Source organism: Neurospora hispaniola (assembly GCF_033458365.1).
Source record: "Neurospora hispaniola strain FGSC 10403 chromosome Unknown B0T23scaffold_4, whole genome shotgun sequence".
NCBI classification, from domain to species: domain Eukaryota; kingdom Fungi; phylum Ascomycota; class Sordariomycetes; order Sordariales; family Sordariaceae; genus Neurospora; species Neurospora hispaniola.
The window spans coordinates 196,364-221,882 of record NW_026944409.1 but is presented as its reverse complement, the minus strand read 5'-3'; the positions used below and the strand labels follow the sequence as shown (position 1 = coordinate 221,882).

The window sequence follows — 25,519 nt, the reverse complement described above, 5'->3', positions numbered from 1 at the left end:
CCACCCCCGCTGCGCCAGAGGCTGGACCACCCCGCCGTTGACCCTGTACCACTACCCCACTGCTTCCGCTAGTCCCACTGGGGAGACCCTGACGACTCTGGGGCTCAGTGTCAGCGCACGAGCCTTCGAGCTTCTTTTGGATTGGCTTCGTTCTCGGTTTGTCACTTTTTGTTCTCCACGAAATATAACGACAACTGCGACTTGTGGTGCCATTAACGATGGTTGCATATGCTGTACAACCTCTTCTTTCTTTTTTTTCTCTTTCCATAATTCCTTCTCCATTCAAAATACCTAAACATGCTCGCTACACAATGTCTTCTTTCCTCGACTTTTGTGTGACGTGACCAAGTGTCAACACCACGCATTCGAAATGAGAAATCATCAACAATGACCAAAGGGAAACACGCACAACGGCAATCATGACAAAGGGAAGTCGAGGGCGCTCGCTTTCGTCGAGCATGTTTCCAATGCTGAATGTACTTCCCTACTACGTGGGCTCCAAAAAGCGAACCGACACCGACACCGATACACTACATACAAACTACCCTCGGCCTGCTTCTTCAACAACTTGAAAACAGACATGACTGACATTCGCCATGGCGCCAAGAGGCACCAAGGCTGGACCAAGAACGGCCCAAGACCTCCCCAAGCCGCCGCTCCTTTGTCCCGCCACGGCAATTCGAGCAGGCTGGGCAGGTCCAGTTTCTTGTCTGTCAATCGGATACATAACTGTGATAAACCTGCAGTGAGAATCCAGGAGCCCTTGGCCTTGGCGCAGGCTTGGTATTTCAGAAAGGAAGGGATCAGTGCGGACGAGTCGGGGGAACATGAGGTGTGTTCAGACAAGCTGAGAGGCTGGCCAAGACCAAGATGGCGAGAATTCCTCTACTGAGGTAATATACAAAATATATATCTACGAGCCGGACCCCGTCCTGCTGTTTACCTACTCTTACTACTACTCTACAGCTGTCTACATGTTGTTGATCTAGCAGACAAACAGACAGACTATCCACACAACTGACTCCTACAGACAAACATGACCAAGACAGAGCCTGATAAGGCTGCTGCTGGCGACCATGTCTCTGGCCAAAGCAACAAACCCCTTTCCCGACCTGCCCACGCCTTAACCCATCAAGATCTCGCCCACGAAATCGGAGCCGACCCCCTTTCCGGTCTCACCCCCGACGAGGCCAAGCGTCGGCTTGAGGAATATGGAAAAAACGAACTGGGCGAGGCTGAAGGTGTCCAGCCCATCAAGATCATCATTGCTCAGATTGCCAATGCCATGACGTTGGTATGTTTTCCTTTCCCTTCTTCTTCTTCTTTTTTGCTTTCCTTTTCTGTGACGGCATACTGACAGCAAACAGGTCCTCATCCTGGCCATGGCCGTCTCCTTTGGTATCAAATCCTGGATCGAAGGCGGTGTCGTCGCCTTCGTCATCGGCCTCAACGTCGTCGTCGGTTTCTTCCAAGAGTACTCTGCCGAGAAAACCATGGACAGTCTACGCTCTCTTTCCTCTCCGACCGCCACCGTCGTCCGCGGCGGCGAGGCCATGGTCGTCCCCTCTGGTGAAATTGTCCCCGGTGATCTAGTTGAAGTCAAAATGGGCGATACTCTACCGGCAGATATCAGGTAACCTGTTGACCATTCTCTCCACTACCCCCTTTTACAATGGCTGATCAGGTTCTTCTTTGGATAAACAGGTTGATCGAAGCCAAAAACTTTGAAACCGACGAAGCTCTCCTAACCGGTGAATCCCTTCCCGTTCGCAAGACGGTTGAGTCCACTTTCGACGACACCACCGGCCCTGGCGACCGTCTCAACGTCGCCTACTCCTCCTCCACCGTCACCAAGGGAAGAGCAAAGGGTATAGTTTTTGCTACCGGCACGTTCACCGAAATTGGCGCCATCGCCTCTGCCCTCAACAAGAAGGATTCTAAGGTCCGCCCAGTCAAGCGCAAGCCCAATGGCCACGCTGGTCCCCATCGTTATTTGGAGGCGTACACTTTGACACTTGGAGACGCCATCGGTCGGTTTTTGGGTGTTAACGTCGGCACTCCGCTGCAAAGGAAGCTGTCAAAGCTGGCCATGTTGCTTTTTGGCATCGCGGTTATCTGCGCCATCATCGTCTTGGGAGCGAACAAGTTCAACACCCGTCAGGAAGTCATTATTTACGCCGTGGCCACGGGTCTGTCCATGATTCCGGCGAGTTTGGTGGTGGTGTTGACCATCACCATGGCAGCTGGCACCAAGAGGATGGTGGAACGGAACGTCATTGTGCGCAACCTCAAGTCTTTGGAAGCTCTGGGCGCAGTGACGGACATTTGCTCGGACAAGACTGGCACGCTTACTCAAGGAAAAATGGTTGCGAGGGGTGCTTGGATCCCGGGGATGGGTACTTACACCGTCGAGTTGGGTGATGAGCCGGTGAACCCGACCAAGGGCGACATCCGCTTTGCGAAGCAGATGCCGTCGGAGATTGATTTCAAGTCGACCAACGCTGAAAAGAGCTCTACCGGCCCTGTCACGGCCCCTAGGGAGCTTCTGACATCCAGCACCACCCGTCTCCAAGACTTCCTCTCAGTCTGCTCCCTCGCCAACCTTGCCACCGTCTTCTCCAAGGAATCCGAAGAAACACCCGGCACCGAACAATGGCACGCGCGTGGCGACCCGACCGAAATCGCCATCCAGGTGTTTGCTTCCCGCTTCGACTTCAACCGTCTCCGTCTTGTCTCCGGTTCCAACCCTGAATGGCAAGAAGTCGCTGAATTCCCGTTCGATTCGGATGTGAAGCGCATGTCGGTTATCATGAAGAATACGCAGACGCAAGAACACTGGGCCCTCACCAAGGGCGCTGTGGAAAGGGTTATTGGTGCATGCGTCAACTACTTTGACTCTGATGGTCCTGACGCGGTGGCTAAGCCCGTGACTGACGAGTTCCGCGCCGATATTTTGAAGAACATGGAATCTTTTGCCTCTCTCGGTCTGCGCGTCCTGGCCCTTGCCTCCCGCCGCCTCCCCTCCGACGGCACCACCTGGAACGAAGAAACCTCCCGCTCCCTCATCGAATCCGAGCTCACCTTCCGCGGCCTGATCGGGCTCTACGACCCTCCCCGCCCCTCGTCCGCTTCGGCCGTCCACCAATGCCACGAAGCCGGTATTTCGGTCCACATGCTCACTGGTGACCACCCGGAGACCGCCAAGGCCATCGCCATCGAAGTAGGCATCCTGCCCCCTCTCTCTTCCATGTCCCGCGTGTCTTCAGCTGTCGCCCACGCAATGGTCATGACCGCCTCGCAGTTCGATGCCTTGTCCGATGACGAAGTTGACGCTTTGCCCGTTCTCCCCCTCGTCATCGCGCGCTGTGCGCCCTCTACCAAAGTCCGCATGATCGAAGCCTTGCATCGTCGCGGTCGGTTCTGCGCCATGACCGGCGACGGCGTCAACGACTCTCCTTCCCTCCGTCGCGCCGACGTCGGTATCGCCATGGGTCTTTCCGGTTCGGACGTCGCCAAAGACGCTTCGGACATTGTTCTGACAGACGACAACTTTGCCTCCATCGTCGCCGCCATTGAAGAAGGCCGTCGCATCTTTGACAACATCCAGAAATTCGTCCTGCACGTCTTGGCGGAGAACATTGCTCAGGCAGGCACCTTGCTCATCGGGCTGGCATTCAAGGACGCCTCCGGCCTTTCCGTCTTCCCTCTAGCTCCCGTGGAAATCGTCTGGATCATCATGATCACCTCCGGTCTTCCGGACATGGGCCTCGGTTTCGAGCGCGCCGTGCCCGACATCATGGCGCGCCCCCCGCAATCTTTAAGGACAGGAATCTTTACGCTGGAATTCATCATCGACATGATCTTTTACGGACTGTGGATCACGGCGCTGTGTCTGGCCTCGTTTGTGTTGCGGGTCTACGCCTGGGGCAACGGCGACTTGGGCAGCGGCTGCAACGAGCATTACTCGGACTCATGCGAGACCGTGTTTCGCGCGCGCGCCACCACGTTTGCGTGCTTAACGTGGTTTGCCCTGTTTCTAGCCTGGGAACTGGTCGATATGCGCCGCTCCTTTTTCCGGATGCAGCCTGGTAGCAAGAAGTACTTTACGCAATGGATGGTGGACGTGTGGCGCAACAAGTTTTTGTTTTGGGCGATTGTCGGCGGATTCGTCACGCTGTTCCCTACGTTGTATATCCCCGTGATTAATCATGCCGTGTTCAAACACACGGGGATCTCGTGGGAGTGGGGTATTGTGTTTATTGCTGCTGGTTTGTTCTTTGGGGGTGTTGAGGGGTGGAAGTGGGCGAAGCGGGTGTTTTTGAGAAGGAGGGCGAGGAGGGGAGCTGCCAAGAGCGGAGGGCAGGGCAAATTGTGGAAGGATATGGATGTGGAAGAAAAGATTTTCGGAGAGTATTTTGGGTCGGCTTCTACGGATGAGGTTTCGCTTCAGGATGCTCATACTCGTGGGAATGAAAAGGAGAATGAGGGAGCCACGGGCCTGCGCCAGGGCGAACAGGGACGGGATTGACTAAGAAGGGGCGGGAAGCCCCGGACGGAAGTCGTTGTTGGTGAGGTTGGCATTGTCAAAGTCAAAGTCATGGTCACGACTGATGAGGTTGGCGATCTTGATGATGATAATGACCGTGTCAAGGAAGGTGCTGGTGAGTGCAAGGTGAGTCGCTCATGCGAGAGTGGCAGTGGCAGTGGCCAGACAGGACTGCAGTTGGCGTCCTTTTTGGTTCTTGTAGCTCCCTCTTCTTCTGTGCGCCGGCAACAGCAGCTGCTACGGTTCCAGGTAGCATGCTTTGGTTGCCCAAGAAGTGATTGTCAACGAGGGGGGTCTTTTGGTTCTGGTTCTGTTGATGGTGTTGCGAAGGTTGATGGTACTAGTGTTGGGAATCGGGTGTTGAGATTGGGATCAAGAATGATGAAGAGAGAGGAGGATGATTATGTCTGTCATTACCGTAGAATTAGTAGTAGTAGTAGTAGTAGAATAGGTAGCACCGGCGTTGAGGTCGGGAATATATATAGTTTGTCAGTGCCGTGCGGTTGTTGGAATGAGCTTCCACTTGTCACCCTTGGCCAGCGGAGAGTGGGGATGTAGACGAATTGCACTAACAGCTTAACCGCTACCACGCAGCTAATGGAGAGCATCGGCGTTAGTGTACCTGTACATTACCTGATCGGCTTTTACTAACAAGATCGGTGCCCATCCTCGCTTTATTTTGCTTGTTGATGTTACATGTAGTGCTCCCCCGAATTCTCCGTTACTGCCACCACCACCAACTCCGACCGACCGCGAACCCAAAATCGGCTTCGTGGGGTCTCGGCAGCCAATACCAAGTTAGGTACCTTTACCATAGCCATCACAAATCCGCGATACACTACATACACCACTCTGCGCCCTTCACAGAACAAAATCCGCACGATCGGCAATCGATATGGTTACATACACGGAGCTAGAAACCCTCGGGGCTCGACGGGGCAACCCAACTGATGCGTCCGGCCGGCCGGGCTCTAGACTGACAGCGGTTCCACCTCGCCGGCGAGTTTGGTAGTACCTGATTGATGCATGGACCACCCCGGACCCGCCGCGCGCCGCGCCCTTTGGTTTACAATGGGTGGGGTTGAAAATGGAAAATGGGAAATGGACTTGGCCGGATGCGGGCATGCGGTGCGGCATGCGACGGCAAACCGATCACCATGCCCACTATGGCAACGGCAAGCTAGGTAGGTAGGTAGGTAGGTAGGTATGGCCGGAAATAAAGAACGAGGATGGGGATGGGTTGCGGTGATGGTTGCTGTCTTGGCTTTTTACGAGTTCTGGGCCTCTGTGACGAGGAGAGAAGAGGAGAGGAGAGGGGAGGAGAGGTAAGTACATGGAGGTAGAGGTCATACCTTAGAGGGGGACGTGAGGGGCAGACAGACGACGGACGGACGGAAGAGAACTCGCAACCTCAATTTTGCTATTGATGATAGCATCTCACACACAGCTCACGACATCCCGTCTTAATAGCGTCATGTTCAGTTTGGGAGGTACATATAGTATTATCCGGTTGATGGTCGATTGATACCATTGTCAACAATCCACTCCCACAAATCCATTATGGTGACCCAAAAACTCGAAAATCGAATCGTCGAACTCGACTTCGGCATCCGCTCGGCAACCGTTCCTTGCCTTGTGTCCCAACCTCTACCTCGACACACCCAACAGCTAACACAAACAGGGAATAGCTTCCGTAGTCCCCCTCTCCAATTGACCTATCATCTCTTATGCTTTTCAGAAGCTAGCAAGCTTAAGGTTTAGCCTTTTCTTCTGGAATGACGCATCGAAATTCGGCCGAAAATTGTGGGCTCCGTCGGTTGTGGACACCCGGCCCGTTGGAGTTCGGGTCGTGTGAAGAAGGTGCGGTCTGGAGGTCTGCAGGTCTACATGTCTGCTTTCGAAGAAGGATGTGGTGCTTCGAATAAATTCCCTTTTATCTTGTTGTTTAGGTTTCTATCGTGCTCTGTTATTCATGCTTGGTGGATTCTTTATGTTCATGATATTCCCCAACCATTGAAGGGGGCTTTTTTGCTTGTACCTGCAGATCCCGAATTCATGTGAGAAAAAAAAAAAAAAAAAAAAAAAAAAAAAAAAAAAAAAGAAAGAAAGAAAAACTAAAACTAAAAACTGAAAACCCTTGAACCCGAACCCGAACGTGAACCGAATTAAACCGAAACGAACAAAACGGGTCCAGTCCCGCTCACCGCACGTCTATCTCGACGACTCACTTATTTAGGTCAAGTCAACGGAATACCAATCATTGGGTGACTCACTGGACATATAGCAGCCATTACTTTCTTTTATTTCTTTTCATTTCTTCGACGGTTATAACACATAACCAATACTCCCACCGGTCAACAACAACCGAGTCCAGTTCACGGCTCGGCAAAGAAAGCAACCAGTGACGACTGTCTACCTACCTACTCGACAACCAGAACCCAATACAAAAACATCATCACCATCTTCACTCGTCACATTGAGCACCACCAAAATGCCACCATCCCCGCCTCCATACATGGAAGCAATCCGAACAGCAGGAAGCCATGTTCAAGACTCAAGAGGACGACGATCAGACAGTGAAGACAGCGATATTGATATTCACGGAAACGACCAACATCATGACCAAGACGACAGCCATGAAGAAGATGAGAAGCACGCAGTCAACAACACCAACACCAACACCAACAACAACGGAGGAGGAGGTGCTCTTTCCCTAGTCAAGACCCTTTCACGAGTATTATCAAGACCAGAATCGAATTTCGATCCGGGACCACCGCCAGATGGAGGCGCAAGGGCTTGGTGTACTGGTATGTATTCCTTATTCTCTCCTTTTTTTTTTTTTTTTTTTATTATTATTATTATTATTGTGAACACGACACTTTCATCCTGAACCATACACTAACACGTCGCAACACGAAACAGTCGCAGCAACCCACCTAGTAGTCATGACCACCTGGGGCACCATCAGCTCCTTTGGCGTTTTCCAGACCTACTACACCTCCACTCTCAACGCTCACTCCCCATCCTCAGTCGTCACCCCCTCCACCATCTCGTGGATCGGCTCTCTCCAAGTTTTCTTGCTCTTCTTCATCGGCACTTTCACCGGCCGTCTCACAGACGGCGGCTACTTTCGGCACATTTACCTCTTGGGAACAGCATTCATTGCCCTCGGCATGTTTTCCACCGCCGATGCCTTGGACGGCCTCACTTCCGGCAATGGTAATCATGGTGATGCTGCCGAAAGCGCAGTCTGGAAATTATTCCTCGCGCAAGGAATCGCCATGGGACTAGGCAACGGCTGCCTCTTTTGCCCTTGCGTAGCTACGTTATCTACATATTTCAGCAAGAAACGGAGTCTGGCTATCGGGATGGGCGCCTGCGGGACTGCCACAGGCGGCTTGGTGTTTCCGTCCATGATGCGCAGCTTGTTGCCTCGCGTCGGGTTCGCATGGACGGTTCGCGCGATGGGGTTCATCTGCGTTGGATGTCTACTGGGTGCATTCTGGGTGATCAAACCACGCACCAAGCCGCGCGGGATGCGAGGCGCGTTGGTGGAGTGGTCTGCCTTCAAAGAGGGGGAGTATTCCTTGTTTGTGGCCGGGAGCTTCATGTGTTTCCTGGGGCTGTACTTTACGTTTTACTACCTTGCGAGTTTTTGCAGGGATCTCGTCGGGCTAGCGTACGAGGATAGCTTGAATATCCTGCTGGTATTGAACGGGGTGGGTATCTTTGGGCGGCTGGTGCCGAATTACCTGGCTGATCGGGTGGGGCCGATTAATTTGTTTATTCCGTTTGCGGCGGTGGGCGGCATTTGTATGTTGTGCTGGATGGCGGTCGAGTCGGAGGCGGGACTGTATGTGTGGGCCGTGTTTTACGGGGCGGCGGCGGGAGGGATTCAGAGTCTGTTCCCGGCGGGATTAACGAGCTTGACGACGGATTTGAGAAAGACGGGCGTGAGGATGGGGATGGTGTTCACGTGTAATAGCTTTGCGACGCTGGCGGGGCCGCCGATTGCGGGGGCGATTATCACGAATATAGGGGGTAGGTATTATGGCGCGCAGGCGTTTGCGGGGTCGACGTTGTTGTGCGGGACGGGCTTGTTGGCGGCGGCGAGGATGGTGAAGGCGAGGAAGGCGCAGAGGGAGGGGGAGAGTGGAGGGGTTTGGAAGGTCAAGGTTTGAATCGATGCCCGTCGTCGGCTGCATGAGGGAAACAGAAATGGGGTGTGGAAAAGTTGGATAATACTCGAGTTACGATACGCTAATGTCTACATACAATGTTCTGCCGAGACTCTTACCTTGTTCATGTCGACATACTCGAGATCCTGTCACAAACAAAGAAGGCCCTCAATGACCATTGTCTCTCACCATGCAACAAAGCACATTGCCCAACACCCTCCATTGTCCCACATCGACCTTAAGATGAAGACACCCGGGCCCTTATGTCTCGCTGGTCGAGTCCTGTCATCCCAAACCTCTAATTACCGAAGATACAGCACCGCAATGTCCAACCCCGACTTCACCACCTACTTCAACTCCCCCCTCTTCGCCGACGCCACCATCTCGTACCAAACCCACACAGGCGACAAGCGTCACCTCCCCGTCCACCGCCTCATCCTCTCCCTGCACTCGCCCTTTTTCGCCTCCGCTTTCACCCTCCCCTTCCGCGAGTCCTCCGATCCAGACCATCTAATTACTCTCCACGACGATGACCCCGACGCTTTAGTGTCTGCCATACGGTGGTGCTACGGACACTCGCTATACCGGCTAGACGGCGACGATGAGCTAGAGACGCAGTTGGCGTATAAGGATCTCATAACGATGAAATTTACAGCGGAGGAGGAGCGCCAGATTGCGGGGCTGTTGTTGCATTTGATGAGGGTGTATGTGGTGGCTGATAAGTATGACTTGGGCAGGTTGAGGGAGGAGGTGGTGGTGCATTATGAGCGGTTGGCGCCTCTTGTTTTACTACATAAACAGGGCATGTTTGAGGAGATGGTGGAAGTGGTTTATGGGTTAGGGAAGGGGGATAAATTGAGGAGACGGTTTATGGGGGATGTGGCGGGGGAGGTGGTTCCCGTTGTTGCTGAGACGGACTCTGAAAAGGAGAGGAATAAAAAGGGAGTGAAGGGGGAAAAGGAATGGGAATTGGAAGAGGTGGAAAGAGTGGTGAGGGGGTGTGTCTTCAAGGTCAGGACAGTTGGTCTGGGGAGGGAGTGGAAGAAGGAGTTTATGAGGGATATGAAGAGGGAGGTTAGGAGGGAGGTGAAGAAGAGGTGGAGGGGGGCTTAACAAGGGTAGTAAATGGAGGTCATGTACTTTCTATACCTAATCTCTATAGGAATTCCTAGTCTTCACTGCGCGGTACTAACCTGAATAATACGTAATTCCATATAAGATACAATCATCAGTAAGTGGACAGCCCCACCATGTTACGGTATCGTCTGTATCGCGTCCGTGCGCGTCTTCAGGTCTATTTACTTGGCCATTTGGTGATTTCACTTCACTTCGTCTCTCCTTCCTCCATCAACCACTCTCCAGCCACTCGATCCTTTCTCAGCTCAACAACATCGAGTCGTCAACTCGTTGTTCCCATTCGATTCTTCAACCATCCCTCCACGTTCAACTAGTCAGGCGCAATCATACACCATGGACAAGCGGTTCTTATCCTCCGACGAAAAGTAAGCCTCTCCCCGTCAGACATCGCCGTCGCCGTCATTGACAAGCCGCCATTGCATGACGTCGCAACACCTTTTGATTTCGTACACACACTAACCCAGTTTCAGACTCCTCGAGAGCGGTCTTTTCTCGGATGTTGTCGTCAAGTGCGGCGACAGAACATGGAACCTCCACAAGAACATCCTCTGCTCGCGCAGCATCTGGTTTGAAAAGGCTCTCACCGGCCACTTTGAAGAGGCCAAAACGGGCGTCGTAAACATTGAGAACTTCGAGCCCGCAGCCATCGATATCCTCATCCGCTATATCTACACCGGAATTTGCGACATTCCCGCTCTCTCCCCCAACACCAAGACCAACTTTGTCTCCTGCTTCGAAGTCTACACCGTCGGCGACTACTTTGCCCTCGTCTCCCTCACCAGAATCGCCCTGGACACCTTGAACGCCGAATTCGACGCCAAAATCGCCCCTCTCCAACTCCATTACAACTCCGGTTCTTCTGCCTCGGACGGCAACGGCGTCTCCCCCGACTGGCTCCCCGAGCTCTTTGAAGCCATCCGCCTCATCTACAACGACGTGCCTCTTACCGACATCTCTCACCCCACGCCCGGCATCCGCGCCACTTTTCTTTCCTTCATCCACGCCGCGCGTTTCTACTTTTTGCAAAACGAGCACTTCAACGCCTTCCTCGACCAAGTCCCCTCATTTACGCTCGATGTATTCCGCGCCATGCGCAACACGGGCGACTTCATCGCCCACCTCCCCGATGCACACTGTTCCCTTTGCAAGAGCAAGCCGACTAGGGCCGAGAAGGGTTACTACACCCACTTGGCGACAGAAAAGCTGAAGCTCAAGGCGAGCTGCTCGACGTGCGCGGGCAAGAGGGATCTTAGTGCCGGATGGACGGATTGGAGCGGGAAGTTTTCCAAGGCGACAACGACTACGACGGCGGCGACGGGAACTACGGGATCAGGATCGGGATCGGCGTTGGGTTAGGGACCTACCGCCATGTCTAAGACTAGTTCGTTCGACGAGTGGTCGTCCAGCGAAGAGGATTCGCCCGACGACAATGCACCAGTCGTGCATGATAATGGCCCGGGTGTGGGAGTCTTGAATTATGATGAGCCGTTTGTGGAACCACAGCTGATCAACCTGTATTGGCCCTAATGATCAGCTGTGGATTGAACCGTTTCTACACCCGCCGCCGCCTCAGCGTGCCTAGAGGGTAGAGACGGTGAGTGGTCCTCTGGAATTGGATTTCTGGGGGAAAGAACAACGATCTATCTCGGATAACTCGACCGAGGAGAACCCAAGGATGCGGCGCTCTTGGCAAGACGATGGCGGCATGTGATTTACGGAGCGAAGTGGCGATTCAGGATGAGATGACCTCCCCATGGTCAGGATGACGAAAACTGGATAGAGGCTTACGGTCTCGGCGTCTCGCAATAGGAGACCAGGGGCAGGTATAGTGGCTACGAAGCACCGATGAGTGGTTGTTTGGGTACCTACCTTGGAGTTTCTTCGAGACTCACAGCGATTGGGCGAGCTTGAACTACTGATGTTGGGGTGGAAAAAGAGAATACCGTGGGCTCAGATACCTAGGGAGCATCTACAGGAAGGGCATGAAGGGCCATGTTGATGAGAAAGGAAATGATGAAAGAGGGAACTTGAAGGGGCATGTAACCGAATCATACTCCAGTCAAGCCACACATGTTGGCCACTTCGACAATCCAGATGTAGGATACTCCTACCTATTTAGTGAAAAAAGAGACAAATACTCCCAGTCCTCTAGTACCCCTAGAGCGATCACCCCTCCCTTCTACGGCCGGGCATATACCACCCGCCTGTCTTGCAAATAGCCAAGTTCTCATCTCCAACCCTCACCTCACCTCCTCTTTTCCCTCAACCTCCTTCTATCCCCCTATCCCTCTCTTACCCTTTCACTCTTTCACCCTTTCCGCCTCCACCCTCCCAATGTTCCCCCTCCAATACCCTCACAGCCCTCCCAACACCACGTCTCCCCATCATCCACCTCCTCCTCTCTACCCCCTCCCCATTTCCATCTCCATCTCCATCCCTCTTCCCCTTCCCCACCACCGCCCCCGTCGCACTCCCACCAAGCCTACTCCTACAAGTAACACTCGCCACCTGCTTGATTTTCACGCTCGAAAACGTCCACGTCCCCGGCTGCGTCGTGCTCCCCGTCATCACCAGCCCCATCTGCACAGGGGTATCAAGCAGCATGCCCACCGCTGTGTTATTCGTGTTGGAGGAAGTACATGTTACTGACAAGGTTCCAGAGCCGGAACTGATCCACGTGGCGGCGATGATGGCGATTGTGTCTTTTGTGACAGCAGGGAGGGTAATGGTGGTTGTAGAAGGGGGAGGGGGAGGGGTAGCGACAGTGGTGGTGGGTTGAGGTTGAGGGTCATCAGTGGAAATGGTAGTTGGTGAAGGTGAGGGCAATGTTGGAGGGCACTCGTTAACAACAGGAGCAGGAGGAGCAGAAACCATCACCCCCGACTGCGGGAACGGATCAAGCGGACCCCAGACGTTACCTTCCTCGTCCCTTCCCAGGCCTTTAACCAGGTGTTCCATTGCCGAGAAATCGTTCGGAATAGGCGGTAGTCCTGGGGTAGTAAGTTCCGGCTGGATCCATTCTGTCACCGGCTGGATATATTGACCGGCCAGTATCCCGTTCTTTGTCCTCACCGGGTTTGGTGTCGACGAAATGACGTACTCGCGCGCGTACACATCCCCCGCGACACTCGTTATCCCCGTTCGGAACTTATTCCTCACTTGCCCGGCGATCAAACTGCCTCCGCTGACGGGTCTGGTGGTGATATTCCCCGTGCAGATATCAAACCCCGTCACGGCATGGATCGTCAAGCTGGACGTCCCCGACGCAGCAGAAGTGTACCCTATGAATCTTGTCTGCGCCACTTCGGCATTTACATCCCCGCTGTATACCCCTATCAACACGTCTTCCATCCGCATAAAAGGCGGGAAGTTCACCGGTGTGAGTATCTGTACGTTGGTAGCCACGAGCTCATAAACCAACATTTCTCCACCTGCCACCCACACTCCCGCATACTCGACAAAATCCCCCGGAACAAGCGGAGCCATGACCATCGGGTCCGGAGCCGTGAACGTGCCTTGTTTGATTCCGCTTCCAGCTATGGTCGGCCGGTTGGACATTGGACATAGGACGTCCGAAGCGTTGCGGGGTACGCACATGGGGAACCCACTAAAGGAAGAGATACTGGGGTTCTCATCGTCGGCCGTCCAAAACGGGTGGGAGGTGTATCCGACCGAGTAAACGCCGTTGGGGTCGTTGATGCGCAGCTTGGGCCCTTGGGATAATTGGATGGAACCGTCGTAGGAGATGGAAGAGATCAACCCCCGGCCAAAAGAGGTGGAGAATTGAGAAATGAAGATTTGGCCTGCTGTTGGGCCGTGGAGGGGGATCGAGTTGCCTATCACAGTAACTTCGAACCCCTTCATGAAAGTGATGTCGGCGCAAAAGTCACGCCAGGGAACCCAAGCGGCGGGGAACCCGACTTGGGTGTTTTGCGGGACTTTGATGGTCCATCCGGCGACGGAGATGGTGCCGCCTGAGTTGTAGATGCCCGTGTCTGTTATGGTGCATCTATTTCGTCCAGAAAGGAGTGAGACAAGGGGCGGGTTAGTATGTCTGTCTCGGCAGTCGGGTGTTTTCAGACATGGACTGTCTCGCTTCATGAGACAGATGAACGGAACTGTTGGGGATTTCTTGGGCGGGAGGAAATGTCTAACTCACCCTTCTAGACCACCATCCACATCGAATGGAATGTCTTGAGACAGACAGAAGGACGGCAGAAGAAGAAGGCTGGAGAATATGAGGGATAACTGCATCGTGTTTTGTCTTAGAGCCCAAAAGTTCGAGAGCCCCGAGGAAGCAGACTTCGGCTGCGATGGGTGTGTCTAAGTCAATGGTCTCAGACATTGAAGGGGTTGGTTAGGTTGTCTTATATCACGACTTGTCTTCATCAACCGCGAGGCCCCGACACTGACAACAAGACGGTTGTTCCTTGCATCTTGCATCTCGCAACGTACAAAATCGAAGCTGTTCAACTTGAACAACAACTCCGATATGCTGCATTTACGAGCTGAAGTTACCTCTATTTTGACACACGTAAGCGGAACTGCTGGAGATCTGAAAGGTCACCATGACTGCTCAGCCGACACTCAAATCGACATGCGATGCATCTAGTCCAGATTCTAGACGTCTGAACCCTGGAGAACAAGACTCGGGTATCACGATATCGGGGCTGGACAGCGCCATACCCAGTCTTTGGGTTGATAACTCGGAATGCCAGGTCATCAGGTTCCTAAAGGCCACAAAAGGGCTGTCAAGTTTCACGGAGCCTGGTTCTACTGGAGCGTTTGCCTAGCAACTCGCTTATCCGGTGCTTCCGTGGTGTATCGTGTGTCTCAAGCATCGCCAGGAGGGGGGGGGGGGGCAAAGAGCGGGTTCTTCCAATCCCGTAGCTAGTGCTATTTGGTGTCCTCGGCAAGGGCTGAGAACATGTATCACGTATCCAGCTCGTCGGGGTCATATACAGCCGCTGCTGGTTGTGGAGGTGTGGAGGTGAGCAACAACAAACTGGAATTGCATATGGAAGATGGTGATGGACTCGCATCCAGCTGGCTCGACCGGTTGATGCGGGGAGAAGAAAATACTCGCATGGAGCTGAGCCAAAACGATGATATGAAGACTGTGAGATGATCACCAAGAGACAAGGAAGGCATGGACGGACGGTTGGCCGAATGCTAGCTGCCAATAACAAAGGAAGGAACAGACTGATGAGCTCATCTTCTCACACACATCAACTCCAGCCCGACAGCAATCAAGGTCGAATTAAGCTTAACACGATTTTCAGGGTCGCCATCGTCACACCAATACGATATGTGTTCCGAATATGGATCACCACCACAAGCCACACAATACCTCATTGGGTATTCCGAGGTCACAAAAGGGTCTACGAAGGCCTGGCCCAGGGCCCGATTGATTCTAAGTCCCATTATTGCTGCTACAAATCGGGTTCATCCCCCCTGTCCTCGCCAATCATGCGGTTTGCTGAGGTCTCTTCTCCAGATGTAATTGGCTACCAAGTGTACAGTACGGACTGGAGGATAGATCCGATTTGAATGAGATTGGCAGTATGACTTCCTCAGATCTGGAAGGATTCACTAGTTCGTTCAGACAGACCTAAAGCTATGACTGGCTGCCGCTCTACCGGTGACGGGGCCTCTTTCCTTCTTCAACCAGCCAACAACATTTATCGTGCCCGGCCATCAGTCATCAAACCAACCTCACTCGCTGGCTAGGTAGGTATGATGCACTCCGGCGCCGTGCAGTTCAGCCTACAGTTCAGCTGAACTACGCTACACCTATCCTTCACCTCCTGTGGACTTTTGTCCTCATCGTGAGTTTGCAAGCGCTTACCATACGATAGACTTCACAATGAAGCCAACGCCTCTCTTCAGTCTTCAGTCTGCACATTCCTGCCATCAGCCCAGTGCGCCTTCGATTCTTTTTAACCCGGAACTAGAGGCCTCACCGAGCGATGTCTGGTACAGCCCGATTTATCTCAATAGACCCATACTCAGCAGCAGCCAGCCCCAGTGGCACACTTTGGCCCATTCGAGAGACCTTCTTCGCGACGCCACCTACACTAGACAGCAGCCCCCGGTCAAATGGAAACGAATCCGCCGAGGCACGGGATCGGCTTAACCCGATACACCATATGCAAGCATCACTTGTCCAAACTAGGACATTCCTGAGCTTTGTCTCGGATGTTATTCTCGGGTGGCTTGCGCATCATGGCCCATTTTGTTGTCGTCTTGGTGCCTTTGTTGCCTGCCTGAGCATAGGTCTATCCAGTCTAGAATGGGTGACAAGGCGAGGCGATACGAGCTACCTACCTAGGTATGAACGCCATTACGGCTTCTGTCCGCAGCTGGATACCTGTAGGTAAAGGTGATGGATGAGTTGTCGGCGGTAGCCCAGCCGTAAGATGGACCCCCGAGTCACGAGAGGCCACTTACAACAGATACCTATAAAGGGAAGAGAGCAACGAAGCTGTGCCCTCTTTCGACATGGACTTTGGCCTTGCACAAACCTTGCAAGACCTTGGCGAGGATCTCTCTTGAGTTGGTTCTCCTTGGTTCTCCCAATTTTCTGGGACACAGTCAAGCCAGTCGCACCAGACAAACAACGAAATGGCGTCTTTCAGCCTCAGTCAGACCCTTCTTCATCTTCTTCTTCTTCTCTCGGCCGTACAACTAGGCAGTGTCTCTGCCGGAGTCGACAAGTGGCTCAGTCCCCAGTACAAGTGGACATTTCAATTCCCTTTACCTATTCCTCCTGTCAAGGCTCCGTCAAAGTAATTCCTTTCTCTTCATTTTTTTCTTTTCTTAAAGTCAAACATCAACAGTCTAACACTGACTCAGAACCATCGTAAACCCCATCACGGGCAAGAACATCCTCTACTACGAGGTTGAAATCAAAGAGTTCAAGTCCCAGGTTTATCCCGACCGTGGACCGGCGACGCTTTGGGGGTACGATGGCATCTCACCGGGTCCGACGTTCATAGTAGAAAAGGGGACCGAGACGGTAGTGAGGTTTATCAATAATGCAAGGTTGGCCAACTCGGTGCATCTTCATGGGTCTTACTCGGTAGGTCCTCCCAATTTCTAAAAGACAGAAACACCCGAACTAACACAACACAGAGAGCCCCCTTCGACGGCTGGGCAGAAGACATCACTCCCCCCGGCTGGTACAAAGACTACTACTACCCCAACAGCCAATCCGGCCGAACCCTATGGTACCACGACCACGCCATTGACCACGTAAGTCTTTCTTCCTCCTTTCTCCCTCCTTTTTTTTCTGCCTTCTCCTTCCTCCCTCCTCCACCTTCCCACCACCCCAAATCACCCTATGCCCCCCAACTAACATGACCCAAAAAGACAGCAGAAAACGCCTACTACGGACAAGCAGGCACCTACATCCTGCACGACCCCCTCGAAGACGCCCTCAATCTTCCCTCAGGGTACGGCACTTCGGACATCCCCCTAATCCTCTCTGCCAAACAATACACCCCCTCCGGCTCCCTCTTCTCACCCGCCAGCGAAACCACCTCCTTGTACGGGGACGTGATCCACGTAAACGGCCAACCCTGGCCCTTTTTGCGCGTCGAACCGCGTAAATACCGGTTCCGCTTTCTCGACGCATCCGTCTCCCGCTCTTTCTTGCTTTATTTCGAGCGTGACGCCAAAGTTGGGACAAAAGTCGGGTTTGACGTGATCGCCTCCGATGCTGGCCTCCTCACTGCTCCGCAGAGGGTGAACGAGCTGTATATTTCCATGGCGGAGCGGTACGAAGTCGTTGTGGATTTTGGAGAGTATAAAGGGGAGAATGTCACATTGAAAAATGCGAGGGAGGTCGGTGCGGATAGGGATTATCCTGATACGGATAAGGTGATGAAGTTTGTTGTTTCTGGGAATCAGGTGGATGACGAGTCGAGGGTACCGGCTGTCTTGAGAAGTGTTCCGTTTCCGGAGACAAAGAGTCAAGTGGACCAGCACTTCAAGTTTGAACGGTCCAATGGCGAATGGAAAATCAACGGCGTATCGTTTGCGGATGTGGCGAATCGCGTGCTGGCGAGACCGAAGCGCGGAACTGTGGAGGTGTGGGAGCTGGAGAATAGTAGTGGTGGGTGGACGCATCCTATTCATATCCACCTGGTGGACTTTAGGGTCAAGAAAAGGGTGAATGGGAAACGCTCTGTGTTGCCGTATGAGGCACAGGGGTTGAAGGATGTGGTGTGGCTGGGGCCGGGCGAGACAGTCACGGTGGAAGCGCACTATGCCCCTTGGGATGGGGTGTACATGTTCCACTGCCATAATCTGATTCATGAGGATCATGAGATGATGGCTGCTTTTAATGTGTCTGTCCTCCAGGATTTGGGGTATGACGAGACGCATTATATCGATCCGATGGAGGAGCGGTGGCGGGCGAGGCAGCAGAGTGTCGAGGCATTTGATGACAGCGCCGTGGAAGCGAGGGTGAAGGAGATGGCAGGGTTCAGGCCGTATGATAAGGTCGAGGAGGTGGAGAGTGTGTTGGAGCAGTATTGGGAGACAAAGACGAAGACGGCGGCGACGATCCCGACGACAACGTTTGCTACTGTGGTCCCTACCAGTGCTGGGGTCTTCACTACTTCGTTCAAGACTACGACGACCAGTAGCAGTTCCTCGACCAGGACTTCATCGACGAGTACGAAGAAGAAGGATTAGATTCCTCTTGAGCTGGTTCGGGAGGGCAGTCAGGGGGGGGATGCTTTGATGAGAAACTGGTTCTGCAAAGTCAGGAGTTAATGGCAGATATCGATGGACATAACAAGACAAGGAGATCAACAGATGGCATATACTTGATATCTCGGAATCGCATCATGAAGGAAAAGCTGGGTAATGTAAATGCCAAGACCTGTGAATAGCTTCAAGAGTCGAGATCGGAGCTAGCTCGAAAGTGGGGTACATTCATTACGAACAGTAATCCCACTTGGGAGTGCACAATTACACATGTAAAAAATAATGTCACTACACCCATCAGAAAAGTCCTATAAGGCACCGTTCCTTCTCAAAATCACCTCCTATGCGAACACATATACTGAGAGGTTACCATAACCATGAAAAATTGTTCCCTTCCTGATCCGAATGAACTCATAACACAAGCCCCGTCTACCTATAACGCACCATCTCTGTCTAAGGCAAGTCCTTCAATATCATCGCTCTTCAAAATCATAGAATGCAACGCAGCGCACAATGGATACAGATATTACCGGCCTGCATCAGGCCTGGGCTCGGAAAATATCAACACAACGGACATGAAAAAAAAAAACAGTCCCAGCCCAGCCCGGCCAGCCACTGGTGACCAAACAACCCATCTAATCCCATACTGCTTTTCCCTCCCTTGGTTTTACTTTATTGTCCTTTTTGTTGGTTTTTTATACACCCCTTAATTCGTCTGACCATCGGGAATATGATCCTCAACCGTGCTCAACGCTCCAAGGTTGACCTCTCCCATGGACAGTGCGCCGCCAACACCACCAGCGCCAGCACCACCAACGCCAGCGAGAAGAGCCACGCACTCGATCACATCCTCAGGTTCCAGCAAATGCCACCTAGCCAGCGTAACCTTGGTGCTGGCGCCCACCGTGACAGTGAAGCAGTTCTCGGGCTTGATCTCGGCATCTTCGCCAGGACCAGACAGCACGTTCAGGCTGCGGAACATGTCCTCATCGGTAAAATCATCACCCATGCAGAGCACAAACTCGAGCTTCTCGGAAGCAACCTTGTCTGGCGACCCCGAAGACTTGGCAGCAAGAGCCTTGAGCTCGGCATTGTACTCCGTGACGAGGCGCTTCGCGATCTCGCCCTTATTGATGAACGTGGGACGCACCTCAAGGTTGGCCTTGCCCGCCATAACCTCGACGTCCCACTTGCGGCCGACGGTGGTCTCGAGCTCCTTTTGGCAGTCGCGAGCCATGTGGAGACCCTGCTCGGGATCGGCGAGGCGGTAGTGCCAGGTGAGAGCACAGCGCTTGCGTTCAATGAAGGAGCCTAGCAAATTCATGTTAGCCATTGTTTTAGTAAGCAAAGGAGAATCAAAGAACTGACCTGGAGTCTTGTCGGTGTACTTCTGGAAGACTTCCAGAACCTCGGCCTGCCAGCCCATATCAAACTTCTCGGCCAGGTTCTCCCACTCCGTCGAGCCCGGGTGCCGCATGAAACTACCATGCTCTGCGCTGAAGCCCAACTCGGTAATGTGGCCAAGGTGCTGCTGAAGGAACTCCTGGTCGCGGCCGGAAATGATCCAGACGGCGTTGCGGGGATCGGCCGCCAGAGCCTTGAGGCTGTTGATAACGCGCTCCGACGGGATGGCGGCACTAGGTTCCCTGACAATGGGTGTGAGAGTGCCGTCGTAGTCAAACATGAACAAACGCTTGTTGGCCGCCCGGTACTTGCGGAGCATGGTGGCGCGATCGAGCAGGGGAGTGGCGATGATGTCTTTTCTGTTGGCGAGGACACTAATCAGGCGACGTAGAAGACCGGTGATCCAGAACTGGACGTTCTTGTTGGTGACGTGCTCGAGCAAGCTCTTCTCGATACTCTGGCGGCGCTCTTGCGACATGGTGAGAGCATTGTTGATCTGCTTGGCGACATCGGTAAGATCCCAGGGGTTGATGTGGATGGCATCCTTCAGCGAGCCAGCGGTACCGCTGAACTCGGAGAGAATGAGCGGGCCAGCATTGTCACGCTGGCAGATAATGTACTCCATCGAGGTCGTGTTCATGCCGTCTCTGACCGAGGTGATGAGGCCAATGTCGGCAGCACGGAGCAGAGCAAAGTACTCATCTTGCGAAATGTACTGGGGGTAATGCTGCACAGGAGTGTCGCCAAGCGAGCCGTACATGCCATTGATCTTCATGACAAGCTCGTTGACACGGCTGGAGATCTTGTTCTCGGAATCCTCCTTTTCCTCCTCAATGTTAGTGGGCGAGGTAACCTGGATGAGAACGACCTTTTCCCTCCACTCGGGGTAGAGCTCGAGGAAGCGCTCAAAAGCCATGAGCTTCTGGGGAACGCCACGGACGCTGTCCAACTTATCGCGGCCGACAATGAGCTTCTTGCCAGCGTACATCTTCTTCAGCCCCTCGTACTTTGCAGTGGCGGACGGCTTCCACGCAGCGGCAGCGACCTTGATAGCGTCGATGCCAATGGGGAAGACGCCGACCTCAACACGTGTGCCGTAGGCCTCGACGCCGGTAGTATCGGAGGGGAAGCCAAGGACGCGGGTACAGCAGCTAGCAAAATGGCGCGAGTAGCTGTAGCTCTGGAAGCCAACCAGGTTGGAGCCCAAGACACCCTCCAGGACTTCCTTTCTCCTGGGGAGGCAGCGCAAGAACTCGGAACTGGGGAAGGGCGAATGCAGGAAAAAGGCAATGTACATGTGGGGAGCCCGCTGGCGCAACATGCTAGGCAGAAGCATCAGGTTGTAGTCATGCACAATGACAATGTCGCCGGGCTTGTAGTTTTCGAGAATCTTGTTGGCGAACTTTTGGTTCATGCGGTAGTAGTCAGCCCACTGGATTCTTTCGGCGCGGCCATCGGCGGGCTCGTTCTGCTTGTAGTGGAAAAGGGTGTAGAGGGAGTGCTCGGCGTAGCGTCTCCAGCGGGCCTGGTCCTTCAGCCTGATGCCATCGTCGTGGCCCTCGATGTCGTCGGCGAGCCAGACAGGGACGGTCTTGATCTTTCGGTTGTGCGACAGGTCGTGCTCCAGCAAGTGCATGTCTTCCTTGGGAATCCAGAGACCATCTGCCGTGGGATGGGCCGGAGGAGTGACGCTGCCATCGATGGGCACAGGGCGGGAAAGGGGGTTGAGCGAGGGTTGGCCGACCGTGGTAGCAGGCGCCTTGCCGGCGTGCTGGGCGGACTTGACCTCCTCAATCTCGCCAGTCCAGGCGACAACCGTGTGATTCCATGGGGCGTCATCAGACGAGAGGTACGAAAACGAATCGAAAAGCGCCGACTGTCCCCGGCGGGGTTTTAGATCCTGTTGGAGTTGCGCATCATGACATCAGCCCCACTGTTTTCCCACTGTTTTTCTCACTGTCTTGCCAAAGCTTGGATATGATCAGAAGGGAACTTACCCAGGAACCCGTGGTGCCCTTTTCGCCGCTGGCCTTGGTATACTTGAGCAGGTGGGGGATTGTAAAGGTGGCTGAGATGATGTTTCCGCTAAGCGACAGGTTGGGGAACCTGTGGCGGATGTCGGAGAGGGAGTCCTGGCTCCCAATGGCCGCCGCGCCGGAGTCCGTGACGGCCGTGCTCAGACGGCGCATAAAGTCCTTGCCGGCATCGGCACCCACCGCGAGCTGCCTGTCCACGCTTCCTGTCTCTTCCAGGCCGACGGTGCCTGGAGACCGGGCAATGTCGTGCTCGTCAATTCGCCTCTCAAAGTAGCCAGGACCCGTGGTGAGCTGTTCTTCGTAGGCCTCGCGGCTGATGCCCGGAGTGACGGGCACATTGATGACCGAGGGGCGCAGATGGCCCGGGAGCGAGGATTCGGTGCGCGAGGCTTCTGGTCTGGGTATCACGATCCGGTGCTGCTGCTGCTGCTGCTGCTGCTGTTGTCCTTGTGTCATCTTGGCGGTTGTGTGGTAGGTGAGGACGGACTGATGTGCCGTCGCTCTGTCTCGTGCGATAAGGGTGAGTGGGTGGGTATTATGTAGAGCGGGACGGATGTAAACAGATCGCAGACAGAATGAAGACTGAAGCAGGTCTAGTCTACCGTACTAAGGGGAGAAAGGGGAGAAGGAGACGAGGCGACCTGTGGTTGTGTATCTTGAGTAAGGAAGGAAAGAGGGAAGAATGGAGGGGAAGTTGAGAGGAGGAGAAAAAGGAGGAGGAGGAGGAGGAGGATGAGGAAGAGGAAGAGGAAGAAGGAAGAAGGGGGATTGGGAGCCTGAAAGAGAAGTTGGGCAAGGAAGGTAGTAGGTCGGTAGGTAGTGGTGGTAGTCAATGGAAGGAAGGAAGAAAGGAAGGAGCCTTGGAGTTGGAGTCGCAGTCGCAGTACTAGGTAGGTTGGGCGGGCGGGCGGTGACTGGTGTGTGGCTGTCAACGACTGGAATGGACCTGTCAATGCGTCACCCAGCGAGACACTTCAGTTCTCTTCAGTTCCTGCTTTCACTCCGTCCTTCCAGTCTCGCTGGCCTTCAAATGGATCCGATGTCGATGCACGCCGTCGTCGACCAGCAGGGATCCTGTCGGCTGGGAGCAAGGGGTGCGACAAGGAAGCTGGTACCGGTGGTGGAGTGGACAGGAACAGCGGGTAGCCAGGGGAAGAGCCCACTGCAGTTCAGTTTAAACCAAGTGGTCTGTGCTTCCACTTTTTCTTTCTTTCTCCTTCGTTCCTCTCATGCAGTGCGAGGCAACAACTTGGGAGGATGCAGCCTGGACGGCAACAAGCAGAGAGTGACAGCAGCAGACAGGAAGCAGGAGGGATTAGTGCTTTGAACTGGATGAATGCAGTGAGCCAAGTTGACAACAGAGACCTGACTGAGGGACAGGAATGTAACTGAACTGAATGCTTCAGTTTTCTTTGATCGAGTCGAAGCTTCTGTTGGTGGGGCACCAATCTGAAATGTCCCGCTCTCTGTCTTTATTGTATAGGTACCTATGGTAGTACACAGATGAGGCTCGAAGCAATCAGATATGCAGCATGAGCATGGAACAAGAAAGATGCCCAACCAACACTTTCCCTACTGCCCATGCCACCCATCAACTTGAATCTGATATTGGTCTCTTTCCAGAAATGCCCCTCATTCACCCTCCTTTTCAAACTTTCAGTCGGACCTTTCAGCTAGACGCCGTTCTGGACCCAAGCTTGGGTTGTATGTAGTCGGGCATGTCATGCTGTCACGGTGCCCTCTCCTCGGTGCGACTGCGAGTCTGTAGTACTGTATTGTAGGTACGTAGTCTGTGACTGTGACTGTCAGCTCTACAAACAAAGGAGGCCCCATTCTCGGTGTCACGGTGCGGCAGAGGGCACCATCAAATGTTGTCATTGTCGCCAGGTGTGGACAGAATATTTCTTCTAGGAGACTGTCCTAAGAAAGATTACATTGCTATAGGCTTCCGCATATGGGCCCGAAGATCCGCATCCAGGCATGTCCATTGGATGAACGGCCAAATGACCGGCCATGGGGGAAAAGAGACTGGGGGAAGCACCTCCAATAATGCCCGTGGTGGAGGGGATGGCGGGGTAGGTACACTCCAGCCCGCTCCCCAGTCGCCATCAAACTACCTAATGATCCAAACTGGGAAATGAAAGCCCTCGCTTGCTTGAGGATCATGTGCCCAGAATAGCAGTTCGAGGGATTGAATTTTATCTCAGTTCAATCGCTCTACTCTGATTGATCTGATACCCAAACACCAAACTCTTGAGGAACTAAACAATCGACGATGCAGACGGAGGCAGGCAGGCAGGCAGGCAGCAAGGTAGGTGCACTACATGGCACTACAGTATGTACCTACATACCCTAGCAAATGTACCTTTTGGGGTTCCAGTGCAGACAAAACCAGACCAGACCTAAGCATGGGCCAAGTGACCTGACGTAATTGAGCCAAGTAAGCTCAGCGCTAGCAAAGTCCAGAGTGCGACAAACCAAGGAAGCTTCTTTTTCCATTTCAATTGCGCCAGCTGTACACGTGTGGATGATGCCTCCTGGATGCTCGTTTGTGTAACGCTGGTCAGGGGGGGTCTAGGTGACGGGGGATACCGATTATCAGCTCGTAACGTGAGAACTACTAGTGTAGCTGGTGGGGATTAAGTGCCTTCTGGGAATAGAATCAGAAAGAAAGTTATCAGGTGTCAAAAGAGAAGACAAAAGACACCGAAGATGGACCGATGACAAAAGCGATCGATCCCCTTTTCCACGCAGACTAGGTATTCGCTTTTGGTGGCGGTGATGGAAACTGGCAACTCAGCTACCTGAGACCTAGTCAAAACCCCCAAAACTGAGTGTTGACAGCGTACAGATTTTGGTGAAAAGGTATCGCAAAGATCACATGTAGTGTAGAGCTGGAACACTCGTGTCTCTGGTACATGTTGCATATCAAGCATGTCAAAGTGCACATACATACACTCACCGCCACCCCCGGGCAAGGCCGGCAAGCAGAACATCAAAACATCAGACCAAAAGAATTGAGCCTCCAATTGCCCTCCCCATCCCTCCATGTGCCCCCGGATCTCGCGAATCGAGCATCGTGATCGAACAACTGAATCTAGCGACTCAGTCGGGGGGTCACCGCCCAAGTCACCGCCTTCAACGCCCAGACATCAATTCTATTGTACAGTATCCCCAATCCCTTTGACTCTCTCGGAGAATTCCGACCCGGTCGCCGCGTCCGAGAGTCACTCACGTTTCAGAACTCTTCTTCACCGACCTTGACGCCGTCCGTTTCCAATGATCTTCAATCTTTTCTAGAAAAAAAAAACACACAGACACACAGACACACACTCTAAAACCCCGCCAAAACCCAAATCGCACGTGCAACCCCGGGTTACAATACGATAACCATCCCCGAGATCTCCAGACTTTCTCCGCGAATATCATTCCATGTCCGGGGCCGCGACCGGACCACGGGCCTGTGTGCTCATGGCGCAATCATGTACGGGTTAGGGTTGTCA

The 25,519-nt window shown here is 53.4% G+C and overlaps 7 protein-coding genes across 7 annotated transcripts; 5 read left to right on the top strand and 2 right to left on the bottom strand.

Annotated features, from left to right (window-relative positions):
- Positions 1 to 933: 933 nt before the first annotated feature.
- Positions 934 to 4,744, top strand: B0T23DRAFT_133383 (uncharacterized protein). Its single transcript, XM_062832228.1, has 3 exons — positions 934 to 1,294; positions 1,368 to 1,633; positions 1,705 to 4,744. Exons 1-3 carry the CDS (start codon positions 1,037 to 1,039, stop codon positions 4,526 to 4,528), a joined length of 3,348 nt encoding a protein of 1,115 aa, XP_062692517.1. The 5' UTR covers positions 934 to 1,036; the 3' UTR covers positions 4,529 to 4,744.
- Positions 4,745 to 6,655: 1,911 nt separating this feature from the next.
- B0T23DRAFT_337241 (major facilitator superfamily domain-containing protein) lies at positions 6,656 to 8,727 on the top strand (the record flags this gene model as incomplete). The annotated part of the gene is made up of 2 exons (XM_062835821.1): positions 6,656 to 7,353; positions 7,469 to 8,727. The coding sequence occupies exons 1-2, from the start codon at positions 7,038 to 7,040 to the stop codon at positions 8,725 to 8,727; spliced, it is 1,575 nt and encodes a 524-aa protein (XP_062692516.1). The 5' UTR covers positions 6,656 to 7,037.
- A 321-nt stretch (positions 8,728 to 9,048) lies between these two features.
- On the top strand, positions 9,049 to 11,217 carry B0T23DRAFT_317110 (uncharacterized protein; the record flags this gene model as incomplete). The annotated part of the gene is made up of 3 exons (XM_062834980.1): positions 9,049 to 9,821; positions 10,176 to 10,226; positions 10,332 to 11,217. The coding sequence occupies 3 exons, from the start codon at positions 9,049 to 9,051 to the stop codon at positions 11,215 to 11,217; spliced, it is 1,710 nt and encodes a 569-aa protein (XP_062692515.1).
- Positions 11,218 to 12,153: 936 nt separating this feature from the next.
- Positions 12,154 to 14,115, bottom strand: B0T23DRAFT_441406 (uncharacterized protein; the record flags this gene model as incomplete). The annotated part of the gene is made up of 2 exons (XM_062840774.1): positions 12,154 to 13,870; positions 14,021 to 14,115. 2 exons carry the CDS (start codon positions 14,113 to 14,115, stop codon positions 12,154 to 12,156), a joined length of 1,812 nt encoding a protein of 603 aa, XP_062692514.1.
- A 2,370-nt stretch (positions 14,116 to 16,485) lies between these two features.
- B0T23DRAFT_441401 (bilirubin oxidase precursor) lies at positions 16,486 to 18,934 on the top strand (the record flags this gene model as incomplete). Its single annotated transcript, XM_062840773.1, has 4 exons — positions 16,486 to 16,649; positions 16,717 to 16,942; positions 16,996 to 17,115; positions 17,233 to 18,934. 4 exons carry the CDS (start codon positions 16,486 to 16,488, stop codon positions 18,559 to 18,561), a joined length of 1,839 nt encoding a protein of 612 aa, XP_062692513.1. The 3' UTR covers positions 18,562 to 18,934.
- Positions 18,922 to 22,660, bottom strand: B0T23DRAFT_133318 (glycosyltransferase family 20-domain-containing protein). Its single transcript, XM_062832227.1, has 3 exons — positions 21,978 to 22,660; positions 19,945 to 21,880; positions 18,922 to 19,887 (listed from the first exon to the last, which is right to left on the bottom strand). Exons 1-3 carry the CDS (start codon positions 22,470 to 22,472, stop codon positions 19,283 to 19,285), a joined length of 3,036 nt encoding a protein of 1,011 aa, XP_062692512.1. The 5' UTR covers positions 22,473 to 22,660; the 3' UTR covers positions 18,922 to 19,282.
- Positions 22,661 to 23,551, top strand: B0T23DRAFT_133317 (uncharacterized protein). Its single transcript, XM_062832226.1, has one exon. The coding sequence runs from the start codon at positions 22,849 to 22,851 to the stop codon at positions 23,341 to 23,343; it is 495 nt and encodes a 164-aa protein (XP_062692511.1). The 5' UTR covers positions 22,661 to 22,848; the 3' UTR covers positions 23,344 to 23,551.
- Positions 23,552 to 25,519: the final 1,968 nt, after the last annotated feature.

Coding starts and splice junctions, on each gene's coding strand:
- B0T23DRAFT_133383 (XM_062832228.1), top strand. CDS start 1,037: ATGACCAAGACAGAGCCTGATAAGGCTGCTGCTGGCGACCATGTCTCT. Junction 1,295..1,367: donor TTGCCAATGCCATGACGTTG/GTATGTTTTCCT, acceptor GACAGCAAACAG/GTCCTCATCCTGGCCATGGC. Junction 1,634..1,704: donor ACTCTACCGGCAGATATCAG/GTAACCTGTTGA, acceptor TTGGATAAACAG/GTTGATCGAAGCCAAAAACT.
- B0T23DRAFT_133318 (XM_062832227.1), bottom strand. CDS start 22,472: ATGACACAAGGACAACAGCAGCAGCAGCAGCAGCAGCAGCACCGGATC. Junction 21,881..21,977: donor AGGGCACCACGGGTTCCTGG/GTAAGTTCCCTT, acceptor CAACTCCAACAG/GATCTAAAACCCCGCCGGGG. Junction 19,888..19,944: donor GTACACCGACAAGACTCCAG/GTCAGTTCTTTG, acceptor TGAATTTGCTAG/GCTCCTTCATTGAACGCAAG.
- B0T23DRAFT_133317 (XM_062832226.1), top strand. CDS start 22,849: ATGGAAGGAAGGAAGAAAGGAAGGAGCCTTGGAGTTGGAGTCGCAGTC.